General features: G+C 39.3%; 1 protein-coding gene across 1 annotated transcript in view; it reads right to left on the bottom strand.

The window, feature by feature from the left end:
- The window catches only part of kcng2 (potassium voltage-gated channel, subfamily G, member 2), a 63261-nt gene extending 41707 nt beyond the window's left edge, over positions 1 to 21554 (bottom strand). Inside the window, exons 1-3 of the mRNA XM_062047485.1 lie at positions 21503 to 21554; positions 17902 to 18119; positions 2632 to 3494 (exon numbers count right to left, since the gene is read on the bottom strand). Of these exons, the coding sequence (XP_061903469.1) occupies positions 2632 to 3417 (786 nt within the window). The 5' untranslated portion in view covers positions 3418 to 3494; positions 17902 to 18119; positions 21503 to 21554. The remainder of the gene's footprint in view (positions 1 to 2631; positions 3495 to 17901; positions 18120 to 21502) is intronic.
- Between the last annotated feature and the right edge of the window lie 2582 nt (positions 21555 to 24136).

Below are 24136 nucleotides of genomic sequence, written 5' to 3'. Positions count from 1 at the left end.
ATCTAAATAGGAAGTCAGTCGGTGCAACAAGTGGACTACAGTATTCGAAAGTGTCCAACTATTTTTGCTGCCTAGACGGGTTGCTTTAGGAGTCAAAATGGGGAGAAAAATGGCAGAGCAACACCTACTTTGTAGCAACCCAAGAAGGAACACTTGACTACTTTGCTGCTTAAAGGACAAGCTTAAAAATCTAAATAGAAAGTCAGTCAATGCAACAAGTGAACTACACTATTCGAAAGTGTCCAACTATTTTTGCTGCCTAGACGGGTTGCTTTAGGAGTCAAAATGGGGAGAAAAATGGCAGAGCAACACCTACTTTGTAGCAATCCAAGAAGGAACACTTGACTACTTTGCTGCTTAAAGGACAGCCTTAAAAATCTAAATAGAAAGTCAGTCAATGCAACAAGTGGACTACACTATTCGAAAGTGTCCAACTATTTTTGCTGCCTAGACGGGTTGCTATAGAAGTCAAAATGGGAATTAAAGTGGCAACAACCCGAGAAGGAACACTTGACTACTTTGCTGCTTAAAAGGAGAGCCTTAAAAATCTAAATAGGAAGTCAGTCGGTGCAACAAGTGGACTACAGTATTCGAAAGTGTCCAACTATTTTTGCTGCCTAGACGGGTTGCTTTAGGAGTCAAAATGGGGAGAAAAATGGCAGAGCAACACCTACTTTGTAGCAACCCAAGTAGGAACACTTGACTACTTTGCTGCTTAAAGGACAAGCTTAAAAATCTAAATAGAAAGTCAGTCAATGCAACAAGTGAACTACACTATTCGAAAGTGTCCAACTATTTTTGCTGCCTAGACGGGTTGCTTTAGGAGTCAAAATGGGGAGAAAAATGGCAGAGCAACACCTACTTTGTAGCAATCCAAGAAGGAACACTTGACTACTTTGCTGCTTAAAGGACAGCCTTAAAAATCTAAATAGAAAGTCAGTCAATGCAACAAGTGGACTACACTATTCGAAAGTGTCCAACTATTTTTGCTGCCTAGACGGGTTGCTATAGAAGTCAAAATGGGAATTAAAGTGGCAACAACCCGAGAAGGAACACTTGACTACTTTGCTGCTTAAAAGGAGAGCCTTAAAAATCTAAATAGGAAGTCAGTCGGTGCAACAAGTGGACTACAGTATTCGAAAGTGTCCAACTATTTTTGCTGCCTAGACGGGTTGCTTTAGGAGTCAAAATGGGGAGAAAAATGGCAGAGCAACACCTACTTTGTAGCAACCCAAGAAGGAACACTTGACTACTTTGCTGCTTAAAGGACAAGCTTAAAAATCTAAATAGAAAGTCAGTCAATGCAACAAGTGGACTACACTATTCGAAAGTGTCCAACTATTTTTGCTGCCTAGACGGGTTGCTATAGAAGTCAAAATGGGAAGTAAAGTGGCAACAACCCGAGAAGGAACACTTGAATACTTTGCTGCTTAAAAGGAGAGCCTTAAAATCTAAATAAGAAGTCAGTCGGTGCAACAAGTGGACTAGACTATTCGAAAGTGTCCAATTATTTTGCTGCCTAGACGGGTTGCTATAGAAGTTAAAATGGGAAGTAAAGTGGAAACAACCCGAGAAGGAACACTTGACTATGTTGCTGCATAGAAGGACAGCCTTAAAAATCTAAATAGGAAGTCAGTCGATGCAACAAGTGGACTACACTATTCGAAAGTCTCCAACTATTTTTGCTGCCTAGACGGGTTGCTTTAGAAGTCAAAATGGGGAGAAAAATGGCAGAGCAACAACTACTTTGCAGCAACCCGAGAAGGAACACTTGACTACTTTGCTGCTTAGGACAGCCTTAAAAATCTAAATAGGAAGTCAGTCGATGCAACAAGTGGACTACACTATTCGAAAGTGTCCAACTATTTTTGCTGCCTAGACGGGTTCCTATAAAAGTCAAAATGGGAAGTAAAGTGGCCACAAACCGAGAAGGAACACTTGAATACGTTGCTGCTTAAAAGGAGAGCCTTAAAATCTAAATAGAAAGTCAGTCAATGCAACAAGTGAACTACACTATTCGAAAGTGTCCAACTATTTTTGCTGCCTGGACGGGTTCCTATAAAAGTCAAAATGGGAAGTAAAGTGGCAACAACCCCAGAAGGAACACTTGAATACTTTGCTGCTTAGAAGGACAGCCTTAAAAATCTAAATAGGAAGTCAGTCGATGCAACAAGTGGACTAGACTATTCGAAAGTGTCCAACTATTTTTGCTGCCTAGACGGGTTGCTATAGAAGTCAAAATAGGAAGCAAAGTGGCAACAACCCGAGAAGGAACAGTTGACTATGTTGCTGCTTAGAAGGACAGCCTTAAAAATCTAAATAGGAAGTCAGTCGATGCAACAAGTGGACTAGACTATTCGAAAGTGTCCAACTATTTTTGCTGCCTAGACGGGTTGCTATAGAAGTCAAAATGGGAAATAAACCGGGGAAGCACTTGGAAGCAATGCTCGAAGGCACAACTTGAAACTAGTCTTTGGATTCTGAGGACGTGACCTCGGAGCTTCAGGTATTTCTGCCGGTCGCTTCCATTTAGCGGAATGCAGCTGAGATAGGCTCCAGCGCCCCCACTACCCCGAAAGGGACAAGCGCTAGAAAATGGATGGATGGATGGAATAAAAAAAGCGCACTCACCCTCTCTTCCTCCTCCCGGAGGTCGGGCATGGTGCTCACACACAGCGTGACGGCGGTGATGGCCACAAAGAGCACCGACAGACAGGCGAAGATCTTCCCGGGGATGCCGGAGTGAGGGTTCTCCACCATGTCCCTCAGTCTCCGCATGCACCCCTCGGCGGCGGCGCTGTCCTCGCCGATGCTGGCCAGCTGCTGGCTCTCCTCGCAGGAGGGCGGCGAGGCGAGCTCCGTCTCCTCCTCCTCCAGCCGCTGCAGCTCCTTGAACTCTTCCTGGCGGAGGCGCAGCTTCCTCAGGCAGCACCAGTCCAGCTTGGTCTCCTCCACGCCCCAGTAGAGCAGCTCCTCCTGGAAGGACAAGGCGCACATCTCCCGGAGGAGCCGCAGCTTGCCCGCCGCCAGGAAGGTGACGATGGTGCGGAAGGCGGAGGGACTGCGGTCGAAGAAGAACTCGTTGCGGCTGCCGTCGTAGTCGTCGCACACGTCCATGATCTCCGCCTCGTTGCTGCAGCTGTGCAGCTTCCCCAGCCGGGTCATGGGGAACTCCTGCAGCGTGGACCAGGGGATGCGGTACTTGATGCCTCCCACGTTGATAATGACCGCCCGGTCGGCTCCGGCACCGGCACCGGCACCCGCGCCGCAGTCCTGTTGGCGGAGGAGAAGCTGGGCCCGCTTGTAGAAGACGCCCTTCTTGGAGGACACCTCCTGAAGGTTCTCCACAGGCTTGAAGTGGAAGCTGGTGAACTGGTGGTCAGTGCTGCCCGCCAGGAAAGCTACTTCCTGGTACATGGCGGCACACGTTGCGTCACGAGGCAGGCGAGGAGGCCAGCGGCTTGTTCGCCATTCAGCAACACGTCAGCACCTTTCTGGTGGACAAGAAGAAAGACAAGAAATTATTCTCGCTTGCAGATTCTCGCCAAAATGTAACGACTTCCTCCTTGGTTTTAGGAAACCTGGTTCCTAGGTTTTGCTTAATCCAAACACCCTACTTGACTTGACAGTAAAATTTAAATCGTCTTTAACGTTTTTCCAGACCCAGGATAACTACCGCGCTAATCGGTAGCTCACAACTGGTGCGCTATCTGGAAACTAGCGCGATATTTGCTAGCTGACAATTACCACATTAATCGCTAGTTGAAAACTATAGCTCCGATTGCTGGGTGGCAACTTGTGCCGCCAACCGCTAGCTGGCAACTGCCACACTAATCGCTGGTTGAAAACTATAGCTCTGATTGCTAGGTGGCAACTTGTGCCGCTAGCCGGTAGCTGGCAACTGCCACACTAATCGCTAGTTGAAAACTATAGCTCCGATTGCTGGGTGGCAACTTGTGCCGCCAACCGCTAGCTGGCAACTGCCACACTAATCGCTAGTTGAAAACTATAGCTCCGATTGCTGGGTGGCAACTTGTGCCGCCAACCGCTAGCTGGCAACTGCCACACTAATCGCTAGTTGAAAACTATAGCTCTGATTGCTAGGTGGCAACTTGTGCCGCTAACCGCTAGCTGGCAACTGCCACACTAATCGCTAGTTGAAAACTATAGCTCTGATTGCTGGGTGGCAACTTGTGCCGCCAACCGCTAGCTGGCAACTGCCACACTAATCACTAGTTGAAAACTATAGCTCCGATTGCTGGGTGGCAACTTGTGCCGCTAACCGCTAGCTGGCAACTGCCACACTAATCGCTAGTTGAAAACTATAGCTCCGATTGCTGGGTGGCAACTTGTGCCGCTAACCGCTAGCTGGCAACTGCCACACTAATCGCTAGTTGAAAACTATAGCTCCGATTGCTAGGTGGCAACTTGTGCCGCTAGCCGGTAGCTGGCAACTGCCACACTAATCGCTAGTTGAAAACTATAGCTCTGATTGCTAGGTGGCAACTTGTGCCGCTAACCGCTAGCTGGCAACTGCCAAACTAATCGCTAGTTGAAAACTATAGCTCTGATTGCTAGGTGGCAACTTGTGCCACTAACCGCTAGCTGGCAACTGCCACACTAATCCCTAGTTAAAACGAAGTGTGCTAATTGCTAGGTCACAAGTGCATGATTGCTAGCTCACAACTGGTACACTAATCGCTAACTAAAAACTAAAGCGCTAGCTGGCAACTGCCACACTAATCGCTAGTTGAAAACTATAGCTCCGATTGCTAGGTGGCAACTTGTGCCGCCAACCGCTAGCTGTCAACTGCCGCACTAATCGCTAGTTGAAAACTATAGCTGTGATTGCTGGGTGGCAACTTGTGCCGCTAACTGCAAGCTGGCAACTGCCACACTAATCGCTAGTTAAAACGAAGAGCGCTAATCGCTAGGTCACAAGTGCATGACTGCTATCTCACAACTGGTGCGCTAATCACAAACTAAAAACCAGAGCGCTAATTCCTAGGTGAGAATTGGCACATTAATCTCTAACAGACAACTGCCGCGCTAATCGCTGGCCCACAACTGGTGCACTAATCGCTACCTAAAAACTAGCGCGTTAATTGCTGGCTGACAACTGGCATGTTAATCGCTAGGTGAAAACTATAGCTCTAATTGCTTGCTGGCAACGTCCGCACTAATCACTAGCTAAAACCTACAGTGCTAATCGCTAGGTCCCAACTGTAGCGTTAATTGCTACCTAAAAACTAGCACGTTAATTGCTGGCTGACAACTTGCACGTTCGTCGCAAGCTGAAAACGAGAGCTCTAATTTCTAGCTGACAACTGCCCCACTAATCACTAACTAACAACTGGAGCGCTAATCGCTAGCCCACAGCTGGTGCACTAATCGCCAGAGGTGGGACCAAGTCATTGTTTTGCAAGTCATAAGTAAGTCTCAAGTCTTTGCTCTCAAGTCCCGAGTCAAGACAGGCAAGTCCCGAGTCAAGTCCAAAGTCAAGACTGGAAAGTCTCAAGTCAAGTCCCAAGTCCTGCATTTTGAGTTTTCGAGTCCTTTTAACCACAGACTAATATATTTACATGGATTGTGTATGCTTTTAAAACGCTGTATTTATTTATTAAAACAAGTGCATTTGAAATTGCAGGTAAAAAAATAGTGCTGACATTGCATGAAAATGAGTGGTATTCAGTGAGGTGAGATGAATGAACTGCACTGAGTGGAGCGGATCACCACTCCAAGATGGCGGCTCCGCGTCTCGTCAGCGCCAGTAGGCAGTAGCGCTCGATGCTGCGTCTACTTAGAAGATGTCTATGATCTGCTCCATCCATCCATCCATCTATTTTCTACCGCTTTGTCCCTTTTGGGATGGTCACACTACATTCACACACTAGGGCCAATTTAGTGTTGCCAATCCACTCAGTGCAATTCATTTGGCAGGAGCAGTAAACTGTCAGCGCATTTAATTCATCTTACCTCACTGGTTTTCAAGCGTTTTTTTGTCATACGCTATGATAAAGGACGCATGTTTTATTTTTTATAGTTTGCTTAACAGTAATAGAATATTTTTATATGCTATAAGTGACCAGACGTCCGAGATCAAAACTGTGAATATAATCCCAGAGAAGGGGGGAAAAAACGGTCAGCTATTTTTAAATTGAAGAAACAATATGATTAGGTTATATAAACATGCGCATATCCTACATCAGGGGTCACCAACCTTTTTGAAAGCAAGAGCTACTTCTTGGGTACTGATTAATGAGAAGGGTTTCCAGTTTGATACACACTTAAATAAATTGCCAGAAATAGCCAATTTGCTCAATTTACCTTTAACTCTGTTATTATTAATAATTAATGATATTCACACTTAATTGAACGGTTTAAAAGAGGAGAAAACACGAAAAAAAATGACAATTAAATTTTGAAACATAGTTTATCTTCAATTTCGACTCTTTAAAATTCAAAATTCAACCGAAAAAAAGAAGAGAAAAACTAGCTAATTCGAATCTTTTTGAAAAAATTAAAAAAATAATTTATGGAACATCATTAGTCATTTTTCCTGATTAAGATTAATTTAAAAATTTTGATGACATGTTTTAAATAGGTTAAAATCCAATCTGCACTTTGTTAGAATATATAACAAATTGGACCAAGCTATATTTCTAACAAAAACAAATAATTATTTCTTCTAGATTTTCCAGAAACAAAATTTTAAAAGAAATTCAAAAGACTTTAAAATAAGATTCAAATTTGATTCTACAGATTTTCTAGATTTGCCAGAATAATTTTTTTGAATTTTAATCATAATAAGTTTGAAGAAATATTTCACAAATATTCTTTGTCGAAAAAACAGAAGCTAAAATTAAGAATTAAATTAAAATGTATTTATTATTCTTTACAATAAAAAAATAAATTTACTTGAACATTGATTTAAATTGTCAGGAAAAAAGAGGAAGGAATTTAAAAGGTAAAAAGGTATATGTGTTTAAAAATCCTAAGGTTGTATTTTTTCTCTAAAATTGTCTTTCTGAAAGTTATAAGAAGCAAAGTAAAACAATTAATGAATTTATTTAAACAAGTGAAGACCAAGTCTTTAAAATATTTTCTTGGATTTTCAAATTCTATTTGAGTTTTGTCCCTCTTAGAATTAAAAATGTCGGGCAAAGCGAGACCAGCTTGCTAGTAAATAAATAACATTTAAAAAATAGAGGCAGCTCACTGGTAAGTGCTGCTATTTGAGCTATTTTTAGAACAGGCCAGCGGGCTACTCATCTGGTCCTTACGGGCTACCTGGTGCCCGCGGGCACCGCGTTGGTGACCCCTGTCCTACATAATGTATGAATACATTAGATATCTATACATCTTAGGGAGTTTATTCTGTCTTGACACTTTGTATTGATATTTTGTATTACATTCTTCCCTTAAATGATCATGTTCACAGTCATTGTTTTACATGTATTTTTTATGTATGTCGCTTTGGATAAAAGCGTCTGCCAAATACTTAAAGGCCTACTGAAATGAATTTTTTTTATTTAAACGGGGATCGCAGATCCATTCTATGTGTCATACTTGATCATTTCGCAATATTGCCATATTTTTGATGAAAGGATTTAGTAGAGAACGACGACGATAAAGTTTGCAACTTTTGGTCGCTGATAAAAAAAAGCCTTGCCTATACCGGAAGTAGCGTGACGTCACCAGAGGAAGGACTCCTCACATTCTACCATTGTTTACAATGCAGTGAGAGACATTCGGACCGAGAAAGCGACGATTACGCAATTAATTTGAGCGAGGATGAAAGATTCGTGGATGAGGAAAGTGAGAGTGAAGGACTAGAGAGGCAGTGCAGGACGTATCTTTTTTCGCTCTGACCGTAACTTAGGTACGTACAAGGGTTCATTGGATTCCACACTTTCTCCTTTTTCTAATGTGGATCACGGATTAGTATTTTAAACCACCTCGGATACTATATCCTCTTGAAAATGAGAGTCGAGAACGCGAAATGGACATTCACAGTGACTTTTATCTCCACGACAATACATCGGCGAAGCTCTTTAGCTACTGAGCTAACGTGATAGCATCGTGCTTGACTGCATATAGAAACAAAATAAATAAATCCCTGACTGGAAGGATAGACAGAAGATCAACAATACTATTAAACCATGGACATGTAACTACACGGTTAATAATTCCCAGCCTGGCGAAGCTTAACAATGCTGTTGCTAACGACGCCATTGAAGCTAACTTAGCAACTGGACCTCACAGAGCTATGATAAAAACATTAGCGCTACACCTACGCCAGCCAGCCCTCATCTGCTCATCAACACCCATGCTCACCTGCGTTCCAGCGATCGACGGCGCGACGAAGGACTTCACCCGATCATCCGTGCGGTTGGCGGCTAGCGTCGGATAGCGCGTCTGCTATCCAAGTAAGTCCTCCTGGTTGTGTTGCTACAGCCAGCCGCTAATACACCGATCCCACCTACAACTTTCTTCTTTGCAGTCTTCATTGTTCATTAAACAAATTGCAAAAGATTCACCAACACAGATGTCCAGAATACTGTGGAATTTTGAGATGAAAACAGAGCTTTTTTGTATTGGATTCAATGGGGTACCAATACTTCCGTTTATCTAGTGATGTCACGCGCATATGTCATCATACATAGACGTTTTCAACCGGAAGTTTAGCAGGAAATTTAAAATTGCACTTCATAAGTTAACCCGGCCGTATTGGCATGTGTTGCAATGTTAAGATTTCATCATTGATATATAAACTATCAGACTGCGTGGTCGGTAGTAGTGGGTTTCAGTAAGCCTTTAGACATAAGCATATATATATATATATATTTTTTTTTTTTTTTTTTTTTTTTTAATAATGTCCTGCCCAGCTTCTCGGGCAAATCATATAGCAGATGTAGATGCCCATATCGGCTGTTCAGATTTACTTTACAAAAGAGAAGTGTAGGATACTTCTCTTGTTGCCTTATTTGTATTTTGACTTTATTAAATGTATTTATATTATCATTTGGTGCAGCCGGGCCGGAGCAGGAGGGGATAGAAAGACAGAAAAAGGAAGACAGAGAACATATATAAACACCTGAAAGTCTTTATATCAGCTAAGACCGCCAATCTGTTTCACTGGATTCAGAATAAAACCAAATGCTGTCTTATCTAACAATGTTAGTATTTGAATATAGTTACTTGAAGACTTATTCCTGGTTACAATTATACTGTTAAGAAAGTATTGTCTTATATTTTGCCTAAAATGAGAATGCATCATAATCATTGGCGGCTGGTGAATTTTGTTTTAGGTGGGGCTGAAAGTTTGTATGGGGGTCATCCTCCCCCAGAAGATTTATTTGTGATTTTCACATACAAATATTGAAGATCTTTGCTCCTTCTCAACTCTGTGGTAATATTATTTTCACAAAATACCACCAATAGTACGTTAATATTAAATCTTACTTGTGAAAAGTAATCCCTCGATTCCTATTTTCAACAGTCCGCTCATTTGAGCAGGAAAACGCTGAACACCAGCCCGGCATCTTTGTTTTCTACCTGTCAACTGTCAGTTTAGGCTGCTCGCCGGCTCCTCATCCCCACTTCAAGATGGCGGCCAAATTTCTCGCGTCACAGCAGCCAATGCTATAAGATGTCTATGGCTATAAGATGTCTATGGCTATAACGTCATTGCAAACACGACAATCTGTTGCGTCCACTGCAGTTCGCTACCTTATTCATACTTTTTGTCAAGTGATTTTTTTTAAGCAGGGTTGCATGAGGTACCTATACATAACGTTGCGTTAGTCAATGTATCACACACAGTAACATAACGTTAGACGGCGGTGAGCAGCATCGCATATTTTAGCCACCTACAAAAAGACAAACATAGTCAACTAAAAGTCAGTTAAAATGTATACTGTATTAAAGGCCTACTGAAACCCACTACTACCGACCACGCAGTCTGATAGTTTATATATCAATGATGAAATCTTAACATTGCAACACATGCCAATACGGCCGGGTTAATTTATAAAGTGCAATTTTAAATTTCCCGCTAAACTTCCGGTTAAAAACATCTTTGGATGATGACGTATGCGCGTGACGTAGCCAGTGAAACAGAAGTATCGGTACCCCATTGAACCCAATACAAAATAGCTCTGTTTTCATCTCAAAATTCCACAGTATTCTGGACATCTGTGTTGGTGAATCTTTTGCAATTTGTTTAATGAACAATGAAGACTGCAAAGAAGAAAGTTGTAGGTGGGATCGGTGTATTAGCGGCGGACTACAGCAACACAACCAGGAGGACTTTGACTCGGACAGCAGACGCGCTAGCCGACGTTAGCCACCGACCGCACGGATGATCGTGGTGAAGTCCTTCGTCCTTCCGTCGATCGCTGGAACGCAGGTGAGCACGGGTGTTGATGAGCAGATGAGGGCTGGCTGGCGTAGGTGTAGCGCTAATGTTTTTATCATAGCTCTGTGAGTTCCCGTTACTAAGTTAGCTTCAATGGCGTCGTTAGCAACAGCATTTTTAAGCTTTGCCAAGCTGGAAAGCATTAACCGTGTATTTACAGGTCCATGGTTTAATAGTATTGTTGATCTTCTGTCTATCCTTCCAGTCAGGGGTTTATTTATTTTGTTTCTATATGCAGTCAAGCACGATGCTATCACGTTAGCTCCGTAGCTAAAGTGTTTCGTCGATGTATTGTCGTGGAGATAAAAGTCACTGTGAATGTCCATTTCGCGTTCTTGACTCTCGTTTTCAAGAGGATATAGTATCCGAGGTGGTTTAAAATACAAATCCGTGATCCACAATAGAAAAAGGAGAAAGTGTGGAATCCAATGAGCCAGCTTGTACCTAAGTTACGGTCGGAGCGAAAAAAGATGCGTCCTGCACTGCACTCTAGTCCTTCACTCTCACGTTCCTCATCCACGAATCTTTCATCCTGACTCAAATTAATGGGGTAATCGTCGCTTTCTCGGTCCGAATCGCTCTAGCTGCGTTGAAAACAATAGGAAAATATGAGGAGGCTATCAACTGACTACGTCACGCTACTTCCGGTAGGGGCAAGGCCTTTTTTTTTTTATCAGATACCAAAAGTTGCGATCTTCATCGTTCTCTACTAAATCCTTTCAGCAAAAATATGGCAATATCGCGAAATGATCAAGTATGACACATAGAATGGATCTGCTATCCCCGTTTGAATAAAAAAAATGTCATTTCAGTAGGCCTTTAAGAATATGTGTACATATTGCATAGGGCCCTGACATCTAAAAAGTATAACTCTGTTCATTGTTATGTTCATGTATTTATGTTTGTCATGTGTACGCACACATCAACACACATACAGTATGAGATGAGATCAATGAGATAAGGTAAGAACAGAATAGAAACTGCTGTGGAACTAGTTACAATGCAATATGCCATGGAAATACAATGTTAACACTTTTGTGCAAATAAGTACAGTTGCACTTGTTTTTTCAAATGTGTTTATTCTGTAGAGGAATGAGTTAAATGTTTAAAATGACTGGTTAATAGTGCTTTTATGAAGTGCAATGTCAGCACTATTTTCTTTCCTGCAATTTCAAATGCACTTGTTTTAATAAATAAATACAGCGTTTTAAAAGCATACACAATCTGTGTAAATATATTGGTCTGTGGTTGAAAGGACTCGAAACTCCAAATGCAGGACTTGGGACTTGACTTGAGACTTTCCAGTCATGACTTTGGACTTGACTTGGGACTTGCCTGTCTTGACTCGGGACTTGAGGGCAAATACTTGAGACTTACTTATAACTTGCAAAACAATGACTTGGTCCCACCTCTGCTTAATACTGCAAAAATGTTTTTATTTTTTTAAGGCGTTACAAACGCCATAAGAGGGAAATTTGCCATCATATGTTTACCAGTGACGGAGCAGGAAGGGCCTCGGAATACATTTGTGGGAAAATTTCCAAAGAAGTGCCTTGTCATTCATTAACTGACATTTTACATGCGCTTAATATTGCAAAAAATTTTGTATTTTTTAAGGCGTTACAAACACCATTTGAGGGAAATTTGCCATCATATTTTTACCAGTGACGGAGCAGGAAGGGCCTCGGAATACATTTGTGGGAACATTTCCAAAGAAGTGCCTTGTCATTCATTAACTGACATTTTACATGCGCTTAATATTGCAAAAAATTTTGTATTTTTTAAGGCGTTACAAACACCATTTGAGGGAAATTTGCCATCATATTTTTACCAGTGACGGAGCAGGAAGGGCCTCGGAATACATTTGTGGGAACATTTCCAAAGAAGTGCCTTGTCATTCATTAACTGACATTTTACATGCGCTTAATATTGCAAAAAATTTTGTATTTTTTAAGGCGTTACAAACACCATTTGAGGGAAATTTGCCATCATATTTTTACCAGTGACGGAGCAGGAAGGGCCTAGGAATACATTTGTGGGAACATTTCCAAAGAAGTGCCTTGTCATTCATTAACTGATATTTTACATGCGCTTAATACTGCAAAAATGTTTTAATTTTTTTTAAGGCGTTACAAACGCCATTTGAGGGAAATTCGCCATCATCTGTTTACCAGTGACGGAGCAGGAAGGGCCTAGGAATACATTTGTGGGGAAATTTCCAAAGAAGTGCCTTGTCATTCATTAACTGATATTTTACATGCGCTTAATACTGCAAAAATGTTTTAATTTTTTTTAAGGCGTTACAAACGCCATTTGAAGGAAATTCGCCATCATCTGTTTACCAGTGACGGAGCAGGAAGGGCCTAGGAATACATTTGTGGGGAAATTTCCAAAGAAGTGCCTTGTCATTCATTAACTGATATTTTACATGCGCTTAATACTGCAAAAATGTTTTAATTTTTTTTAAGGCGTTACAAACGCCATTTGAGGGAAATTCGCCATCATCTGTTTACCAGTGACGGAGCAGGAAGGGCCTAGGAATACATTTGTGGGGAAATTTCCAAAGAAGTGCCTTGTCATTCATTAACTGACATTTTACATGCGCTTAATACTGCAAATATTTAATTTTTTTTAAGGCGTTACAAACGCCATTTGAGGGAAATTCGCCATCATCTGTTTACCAGTGACGGAGCAGGAAGGGCCTAGGAATACATTTGTGGGGAAATTTCCAAAGAAGTGCCTTGTCATTCATTAACTGATATTTTACATGCGCTTAATACTGCAAAAATGTTTTAATTTTTTTTAAGGCGTTACAAACGCCATTTGAGGGAAATTCGCCATCATCTGTTTACCAGTGACGGAGCAGGAAGGGCCTAGGAATACATTTGTGGGGAAATTTCCAAAGAAGTGCCTTGTCATTCATTAACTGATATTTTACATGCGCTTAATACTGCAAAAATGTTTTAATTTTTTTTAAGGCGTTACAAACGCCATTTGAAGGAAATTTGCCATCATCTGTTTACCAGTGACGGAGCAGGAAGGGCCTAGGAATACATTTGTGGGGAAATTTCCAAAGAAGTGCCTTGTCATTCATTAACTGATATTTTACATGCGCTTAATACTGCAAAAATGTTTAAATTTTTTTAAGGCGTTACAAACGCCATATTGGGAAATTTGCCATCATATGTTTACCAGTGACGGAGCAGGAAGGGCCTAGGAATACATTTGTGGGTAAATTTCCGAAGAAGTGCCTTGTCATTCATTAACTGACATTTTACATGCGCTTAATACTGCAAATATTTAATTTTTTTTAAGGCGTTCCCAACGCCATTTGAGGGAAATTTGCCATCATATGTTTACCAGTGACGGAGCAGGAAGGGGCTAGGAATACATTTGTGGGAACATTTCCAAAGAAGTGCCTTGTCATTCATTAACTGACATTTTACATGCGCTTAATACTGCAAATATTTTTTGTTTTCTTTAAGGCATTACAAACGCCATTTGAGGGAAATTTGCCATCATATGTTTACCAGTGACAGAGCAGGAAGGGCCTAGGAATACATTTGTGGGGAAATTTCCAAAGAAGTGCCTTGTCATTCATTAACTGACATTTTACATGCACTTAATACTGCAAAAAATTTTTAATTTTTTTAAGGCGTTACAAACGCCATATTGGGAAATTTGCCATCATATGTTTACCAGTGACGGAGCAGGAAGGGCCTAGGAATACATTTGTGGGTAAATTTCCGAAGAAGTGCCTTGTCATTCATTAACTGACATTTTACATGCGCTTAATACTGCAAATGTTTTTTGTTTTGTTTAAGGCGTTACAAACGCCATTTGAGGGAAATTTGCCATCATATGTTTACCAGTGACGGAGCAGGAAGGGCCTCGGAATACATTTGTGGGAACATTTCCAAAGAAGTGCCTTGTCATTCATTAACTGACATTTTACATGCGCTTAATACTGCAAAAATGTTTTCATTTTTTTAAGGCGTTACAAACGCCATTTGAGGGAAATTCGCCATCATCTGTTTACCAGTGACGGAGCAGGAAGGGCCTAGGAATACATTTGTGGGAACATTTCCAAACAAGTGCCTTGTCATTCATTAACTGACATGTTACATGCGCTTAATACTGGAAAAAAAAAAAAAAAAATTTTAAGGCGTTACAAACGCCATTTGAGGGAAATTTGCCATCATATGTTTACCAGTGGCGGAGCAGGAAGGGCCTAGGAATACATTTGTGGGAAGTGCCTTGTCATTCATTAACTGACATATTACATGCGCTTAATACTGCAATTGTTTTCTTGTTTTTTTAAGGCGTTACAAACGCCATTTGAGGGAAATTTGCCATCATATGTTTACCAGTGACGGAGCAGAAAGGGCCTAGGAATACATTTGTGGGGAAATTTCCAAAGAAGTGCCTTGTCATTCATTAACTGACATTTTACATGCGCTTAATACTGCAAATGTATTTTTATTTTTTAAGGCGTTGTCTTTCTCCCATCAAAATGTTTAAATCAAGAAAGAATAAAAAGGAAATAAAGAGGAAGCGTGCATGACTGTGAAAGACTGTTAACGGGCGATGATGACGGAGTAAAAAGGATGCAAGAAAGTACTTCTTGGTACAGACTCTGACAACAACACCATCCTCTCTCTCTCTCTCTCTCTCTCTCTCTGGCCTTGCCTTACAAAAGGATGGCGGGCCTGCGAGGTTGCGGCGTCCTAACACGCACGGACACGTCTTCTTTTATTTAAAGTCAACATCTGGATGAGGGTCTTCTAAAGTGCTCCTGACTGCTGATTGACAGGCGCGGCAAAAGCGAGGAGGGGGCGGAGCTTAAGGGACCAAAGGCTAACCAGTGTCTTAAGTGAGCTTCCCGTCGACCTCCTGATGTGACGCCAAACGGCCTTCGTCACTCAAATATGAGCACGGCTGCTTTTGCGATGGAAAAGGACTGATGCAAAACGTCGGTGGAGTGCTGTAACAATCAGATGAGAGACTACTTGTCACACAGGAGAGTTTTTTGTTTTTTTTGTCATCTCGACTCCTTCACTTCTGATCTCTGCTTGACTGGGATGATTTTTTTTGCGCAATTATTGTGGTGCTGTGCTGCTAATATTGTGTTTATTTAGATTATGACAATGTTAGAAATCTAAACTCCAATCACAATGACAAACATTTTGTTAAATCGCTATTAGGAGTACCTTATTAATGTGTAACATGTCCGTGTGATATTTTAGTGACTAATAATAATACAATATGTGTACTGTGTTAAACCATGCACCTAATTATACAATAATGCATGATTGTGTCATGTGATTCCTAATACTACGAATATTGTTTGTGTCATTATTTTAATTATAATTCAATATACAGTACATACAGTATAGTTAAATATATTGTAAAAATATTTAGATATTTTTTTTTTATATGCTTACATGGGGTTGCATTGAAAGTTTTCACAATTGTTATATTTACTATGTTTGGCTTTATAATATAAACCCAATTAAGGAACGTTTTATAATCATTACAATTGTAAATACTGATATAAAAAATGTATTTGACTATTTAAAAAAAATAAAAATATTAACCAAATGTAGTTATATTATTCTGATGCTAATAACGATAATGCACAATGCATGGCGGAATCGTATGTGTATTATTTATAGCAATTTTGGGGTGGTTTTTTTGCTGTGTTTTACTTTTGCAGCTGTATGTAGAAACGGCGCAGCTGAAGTGGCATCTGGTTGCATTACCTCTGTGCTCTTTCATGTCCTTTGTGTGTTTGTGGACTTTTTCAACCTGCACTGCAACCACATCATTTCCTCATTGTGAGATAAATAAAGTATACACTATCCTGTTTATTTACTCATTTATTATTAACATTGTTAATAATAAATAACATTTGTTGTTATTAGTCTTGGTGGTATTTATTTTTTTATATATACCGTAAACTGTACTTTTTATTGCGGTCAGTATTTTATAATAGTGGATAATATATTTTGTGAGTATTATTAATAATAATTACATATGTATTGCCTTTTGTTATATATGGCTATTCATATGGCTATAAGATAACTATATCATATAAAATAAATATTCTGATAATATTTTCATATGTTTACCGGGATCTACATAAAACGTTTTCACTATTATAATATGTATTATTATATGTTTTTAAAATAACAATCTGCCTTTGTTTACCTTTGGTTATTTCAATTGTCCAATTAGCAAACTTTGTTATAATAATCGTAATTGTAAATACTGTTCTATAAAATCTATTTTATTTTCATATTTTTAATATCAATAATATATAGTATTCATACTATAATGCTTACATTAATATCAACAGTTCATTAATTACATGTATATAAATATATATGCATTTAAAGAATGAATATAGTAACACTTTTGTTATAAGTCATGTTGGTATGATATATACTGTACATATTTTTGCAAAACGTTTTTTAGATACTAACCTCATATGGAGTGGCAACTAGAGAACAATAATTTGATTTTTGATTATCTTTTAATATTTCTGTACATTCATAATAATATATTAGAAAAATGTAAAATAAGTATATCATATTGTATGTAACTATGAATATTCAAATAACATTTTGTATACGCTTACATGGGGGAATTATTGTATCAATAATATAAATATAATTGAATATTATATTATATTAATTATTACTCATATAGTGCTAATAATACGCTAACGGTATAAAGTTATACAATTAATGTTTAAAATAATAATGATTAAAAAAATAGCATACTATAATAATTATAATTGTAAATACTGTTATAAAAATCTATTTTATTTGACCTTTTTATATGCATACCATATATAGAGATCATATTATAGTATGATTTCTATATATGGCATGCATATAAAAAGGTCAAATAAAATAGATTATCAGCATTATAGTATACTATAATGCTGATAATAATATTATATATGTATTTAAATATTATATAAATCATAACAATCTACAAAATATTACGACCATAATGCTAATAATAATACATTGATACCGACAAAATAGTAATGATATTTATATCAATAATTTGTATTTAAAGAAATAACATGATATTATTGACATGTTTGTTATTAGTCACACACATATATATATATATATATATATATAATTTATTTATTTAATATTGCCCTCATATTAACAAGAATAAATCATCACCTGAGCACAAACTGTCTAGCTGAACTGACCTCTCACATTTGACCTCCTGGAGTGGACACAACATAGTGCAGATCATAGATTGTTTGTTCGGCGAGATGCTGTGTCGGACATGAGAGCACCCACGGACACAACACGAAGTTCCCTCGTGAAAAGCATGCATTCAGAGATTACGCAATCATGAATTAAAAAGTATGAAGAAGACGTCACACTGTCAAAGATGATCAATCCACAAATGGTCGCGCGTGGAAAAAATAAGTTAAAAAAAACGCGCCTTACCTGCTCGCAGAGTCCACGTCCTACAGCTCCTCCGGCTCCAACCTTCCCGTCCACAACACGCAGCTTGCCGCCAAGTTTCCCACGCACACGCGCCGCGGGACGTTGCGAGCGGCGAGTCCACCCAGATGCGCATTTTTACGCACACGGAGCGCGGCGGCCAGACGGAGGAGAGGGAGAAGCTCCGCGCAGGAAGGCAGGCAGGCGGGAAGGCAGGAAGGCTGCAGACGAGAGGAAAAAGAAAGAAGAGTTGAGTCGTCTTCTTGGTCACATGGTTGCTTTTTTGTGTAGCACATGTTACCACACACACATCCATGTGCGTGCGTGTGTGTGTGCGCGCAGTGTGACATCGTCAGGGGGAGTGTTTGTCATCTACTTCCGGTCTCTGCATGTTTTTATTCATTGTAGTCCAATATTAAAACCTCTGTGCTGTACATTGTTTCTGACAGTGTAGTGCAGGGGTCCCCAAACTACGGCCAAAATCTGGCCCCTGGGAAGTCACAAGTTGTTTTTTTATTTTTATTTGTCTGACCATGTTAGCTACTTCTCTTTGTTTATGATGTCTGTTTTATGCTGCCCTTTTTTTTGACTGCAGCTGTTACATATACTGTAATATTGTACATCAGGGGTGTCCAACTCATTTTAGCTCAGGGGCCACATGGAGGGATAAATCTGATCAGATTGTTGTTTTTTTCTTACTTTGGCCAAAAATAGAACAAACACATTCTGAAAATATGACGATAAAAGTATGGGAAAAAAATACCCGGCAGTGGTAAAGTTTAGATCAGGGGTCCCCAAACTACGGCCCAGCGTCCAAAATCTGGCCCCTGGGAAGTCACAATTTTTAAATGTTTTTATTTGTCCGACCGCTTCTATGTTAGCTACCTCTCTTTGTTTATAATGTCCATTTTATGCTGCCCTTATTTTTGACTGCAGCTGTTACATATACTGTAATATTGTACATCAGGGGTGTCCAACTCATTTTAGCTCAGGGGCCACATGGAGGAATAAATCTGTGCACACGCGGGCCGGACTATTAAAATGATGGCATTAAAAATAAAAAACAGAGACTACTTCAGATTTTTTTTATTTTTTATCTTACTTTGGCAAAAAATAGAACAAACACATTCTGAAAATATGACAATAAAAGTATGGGAAAACAAATACCCGGCAGTGGTAAAGTTTAGATCAGGGGTCCCCAAACTACGGCCCAGCGTCCAAAATCCGGCCCGCGGGAAGTCACAATTATTATTTTTTTATTTGTCCGGCCGCTTCCATGTTAGCTACCTCTCTTTGTTTATGATGTCTATTTTATGCTGCCCTTTTTTTTGACTGCAGCTGTTACATATACTGTAATATTGTACATCAGGGGTGTCCAACTCATTTTAGCTTCAGGGGCCACATGGAGGAAAATCTGTGCACACGAGGGCAGGACTATTAAAATCATGGCATTAAAACTAAAAAACTAAAGACAACTTCAGATTGTTTTCTTTGTCTTACTTTGGCCAAAAATAGAACAAACACATTCTGAAAATATGACAAAAGTATAGAAAAAAATACCCTGCAGCGGTAAAGTTTAGATCAGGGCAGAGGTGTGGACTCGAGTCACATGACTTGGACTCGAGTCAGACTCGAGTCATGAATTTGATGACTTTAGACTCGACTTCACAAAATGTAAAGAGACTTGCAACTCGACTTAGACTTTAACATCAATGACTTGTGACTTCACTTGGACTTGAGCCTTTTGACTTGACATGACTTGCTACTTTCCCCAAAACCTAAAGCTTAAAAAGTTATTTGGGAGCGCTCCGTATTTTTCATTTTCTACGTGTTTGTCTGTCTATCAGCGTGTTGTTCCTGTCAGCTGGTGTGCTCTCAGTACAACAGCCAATCAAATTAGATCTACGTTATTTTCATCACACAGCTCTCATCCAATCAAATTGCAGGACAACCACCGAACAAGAGTTGTCAAACAACGCGCCAGTGAGAAACAATTATGCCAAAGTTGGTTTCGTTCGGGTATAAAAACTACGACTTGGTCAACAAAAAACGAATTGCGTATGCAAATCACGCAGGTGGAATATTACAGACGGAGACGCAACAACTTCCAACTTCGTTCGACATTTGAAGTTGCACAAAGAAGGGTAAGTTTTGAATGTAAGCTAACGTTTATTGGCTAAGTAACGTGACTTTTATTTGCTGTGTCGTTAAATCAGTGAGGCTGTAAACTCACTGCTAACATTATAACCATAGACATCTTATAAGTAGACGCAGCATGGAGCGCTACTGCCTACTGGCGCAGACGAGACGCGGGGCCGCCATCTTGGAGTGGTGATCCGCTCCACTCAGTGCAATTCATTTGTCAGGAGCAATGAACTGTCAGCGCATTTAATTCATCTTACCTCACTGAATACCACTCATTTCCACATGCTTTTTTGTCATACGTGTAGCTATGATAAAGGACACATGTTTTGGCAAGTTTTATTATTCATAGTTTGCTTAACAGTAATATAATATTCTTATATGCTATAAGCGACCAGACGTCCGAGATCAAAACTGGGAATATAATCCCAGAGAAGGGGGAAAAAACAGTAAGATATTTTTAAATTGAAGAAACAATATGATTAGGTTATATATACATGCGTATATCCTACATAAACAATGTATGAATACATTAGATATCTATATATCTTATAGACTGTATCTCTGTTGCTGCAGCAGCAGAGAGTTTATTCTGTCTTGGCACTTTGTATTGATATTTTGTATTACATTCTTCCCTTAAATGATCATGTTTACAGTGATTGTTATATATGTATTTTTTATGTATGTCGCTTTGGATAAAAGCGTCTGCCAAATACTTCAACATATACAAACACCTGAAAGTCTTTATATCAGCTAAAACCACCAATCTGTTTCACTGGATTCAGAATAAAACCAAATGCTGTCTTACCTAACAATGTTAGTATTTGAATATTGTTACTTGAAGACTTATTCCTGGTTACAATTATACTGTTGAGAAAGTATTGTCTTATACTTTGCCTAAAATGAGAATGCATCATAATCAGTGGCGGCTGGTGAATTTTGTTTTAGATGGGGCTGAAAGTTTGTAAAGCAAACCCCTGTAGGGGTGTCATCCTCCGCCAGAAGATTTCTTTGTGATTCTCACATACAAATATTGAAGATCTTTGCTCCTTCTCAACTCTGGTAATATTATTTTCATAAAATACAGCCAATAGTATGTTAATGTTTGCTTTTGCAAATGTGTTTATTCTGTAAAGGAATGAGTTAAATGTTTAAAATTGTTTAAACTATTAAAATGACTGTTAATAGTGCTATTATGAATTGCAATGTCAGCACTATTTTTTTTCTTGCAATTTCAAATGCACTTGTTTTAATAAATAAATACAGCGTTTTAAAAGCATACACAATCTGTGTAAAAATATTAGTCTGTGGTTAAAAGGACTTGAAAGGACTCGAAACTCAAAATGCAGGACTTGGGACTCGACTTGAGACTTTCCAGTCTTGACTTTGGACTTGACTCGGGACTTGCCTGTCTTGACTCGGGACTTGACTCGAGACTTGAGGGCAAAGACTTGAGACTTACTTGTGACTTGCAAAGCAATGACTTGGTCCCACCTCTGGATCAGGGGTCCCCAAACTACGGCCCAGCGTCCAAAATCTGGCACCTGGGAAGTCACAATTTTTAAATGTTTTTATTTGTCCGACCGCTTCTATGTTAGCTACCTCTCTTTGTTTATAATGTCCATTTTATGCTGCCCTTATTTTTGACTGCAGCTGTTACATATACTGTAATATTGTACATCAGGGGTGTCCAACTCATTTTAGCTCAGGGGCCACATGGAGGGATAAATCTGTGCACACGCGGGCCGGACTATTAAAATGATGGCATTAAAAATAAAAAACAGAGACTACTTCAGATTGTTTTTTTTTATCTTACTTTGGCAAAAAATAGAACAAACACATTCTGAAAATATTGACAATAAAAGTATGGGAAAACAAATACCCGGCAGTGGTAAAGTTTAGATCAGGGGTCCCCAAACTACGGCCCAGCGTCCAAAATCCGGCCCGCGGGAAGTCACAATTATTATTTTTTTATTTGTCCGACCGCTTCCATGTTAGCTACCTCTCTTTGTTTATGATGTCTATTTTATGCTGCCCTTTTTTTTGACTGCAGCTGTTACATATACTGTAATATTGTACATCAAGGGTGTCCAACTCATTTTAGCTCAGGGGCCACATGGAGGGATAAATCTGATCGGATTGTTTTTTTTTTATCTTACTTTGGCCAAAAATAGAACAAACACATTCTGAAAATATGACAAAAGTATAGAAAAAAATACCCGGCAGCGGTAAAGTTTAGATCAGGGGTCCCCAAACTACGACCCGCCAGCGTCCAAAATCTGGCCCCTGGGAAGTCACAAGTTTTTTGTTTTTATTTGTCCGACCGCTTCTATGTTAGCTACCTCTCTTTGTTTATAATGTCTATTTCATGCTGCCCTTTTTTTTGACTGCAGCTGTTACACATACTGTAATATTGTACATCAAGGGTGTCCAACTCATTTTAGCTCATGGGCCACATGGAGGGATACATTTGTGCACACGAGGGCCGGACTATTAAAATCATGGCATTAAAAATTAAAAATAAAGTCTACTTCAGATTTTTTTTTTTTTATCTTACTTTGGCCAAAACTTGAACAAACACATTCTGAAAATATGACAATAAAAGTATGGGGAAAAAATACCTGGCAGCAGTAAAGTTTAGATCAGGGGTCCCCAAACTACGGCTCGCCAGCGTCCAAAATCTGGCCCCTGGGAAGTCACAATTTTTAAATGTTATTTGTCCGACCGCTTCTATGTTAGCTACCTCTCTTTGTTTATAATGTCTATTTCATTATGCCCTTTTTTTTGACTGCAGCTGTTACATATACTGTAATATTGTACATCAGGGGTGTCCAACTCATTTTAGCTCAGGGGCCACATAGAGGGATAAATCTGTGCACACGCGGGCCGGACTATTACAATCACGGCATTAAAAATTAAAAAAATAAAGACTACTTCACATTGTTTTTTTTTTATCTTACTTTGGCCAAAAATAGAACAAACACATTCTGAAAATATGACAGTAAAAGTATGGGGAAAAAAATACCCGGCAGCGGCAAAGTTTAGATCAGGGGTCCCCAAACTACGGCCCGCTAGCGTCCAAAATCCGGCCCCTGGGAAGTCTCAAGTTTTGTTTTTTTTATTTGTCCGACCGCTTCTATGTTAGCTACTAGGGCTGCGAATCTTTGGGTGTCCCACGAGTCGATTCAATATCGATTCTTGGTGTCACGATTCGATTCAAAATCGATTTTTTTTCGATTCAACGCGATTCTCGATTCAAAAACGATATTTTTCCGATTCAAAAGGATTCTCTATTCATTCAATACATAGGATTTCAGCAGGATCTACCCCAGTCTGCTGACATGCAAGCAGAGTAGTAGATTTTTTGTAAAACGCTTTTATAATTGTAAAGGACAATGTTTTATCAACTGATTGCAATAATGTAAATTTGTTTGAACTATTAAATGAACCAAAAATATGACTTATTTTATCTTTGTGAAAATATTGGACACAGTGTGTTGTCAAGCTTATGAGATGCGATGCAAGTGTAAGCCACTGTGACACTATTGTTCTTTTATTTATTTTTTTATAAATGTCTAATGATAATGTCAATGAGGGATTTTTAATCACTGCTATGTTGAAATTGTAACTAATATTGATACGGTTGTTGATAATATTCATTTTTGTTTCACTACTTTTGGTTTGTTCTGTGTCGTGTTTGTGTCTCCTCTCAATTGCTCTGTTTATTGCAGTTCTGAGTGTTGCTGGGCCGGGTTTGGTTTTGGAATTGGATCGCATTGTTATGATATTGCTGTGTATTGTTTTGTTGGATTGATTAATAAAAAAATAACAAATAAATAAAGAAATAAATAAAAAAAACGGGGGAAAAAAACAATTTAAAAAAAATGAGAATCGATTCTGAATCGCACAACGTGAGAATCGCGATTCGAATTCGAATTTATTTTTTCCCACACCCCTAATAGCTACCTGTCTTTGTTTATAATGTCCATTTTCTGCTGGATCTACCCTCTTTTTTATGCTGCCCTTTCTTTTGGCTGCAGCTGTTACATATACTGTAATATTGTACATCAGGGGTGTCCAACTCATTAAATGACAT

Source organism: Entelurus aequoreus, linkage group LG05, assembly GCF_033978785.1.
Source record: "Entelurus aequoreus isolate RoL-2023_Sb linkage group LG05, RoL_Eaeq_v1.1, whole genome shotgun sequence".
NCBI classification, from domain to species: domain Eukaryota; kingdom Metazoa; phylum Chordata; class Actinopteri; order Syngnathiformes; family Syngnathidae; genus Entelurus; species Entelurus aequoreus.
The sequence above is the reverse complement of the archived record's forward strand: the minus strand, read 5'-3'. Positions and strand labels throughout refer to the sequence as shown.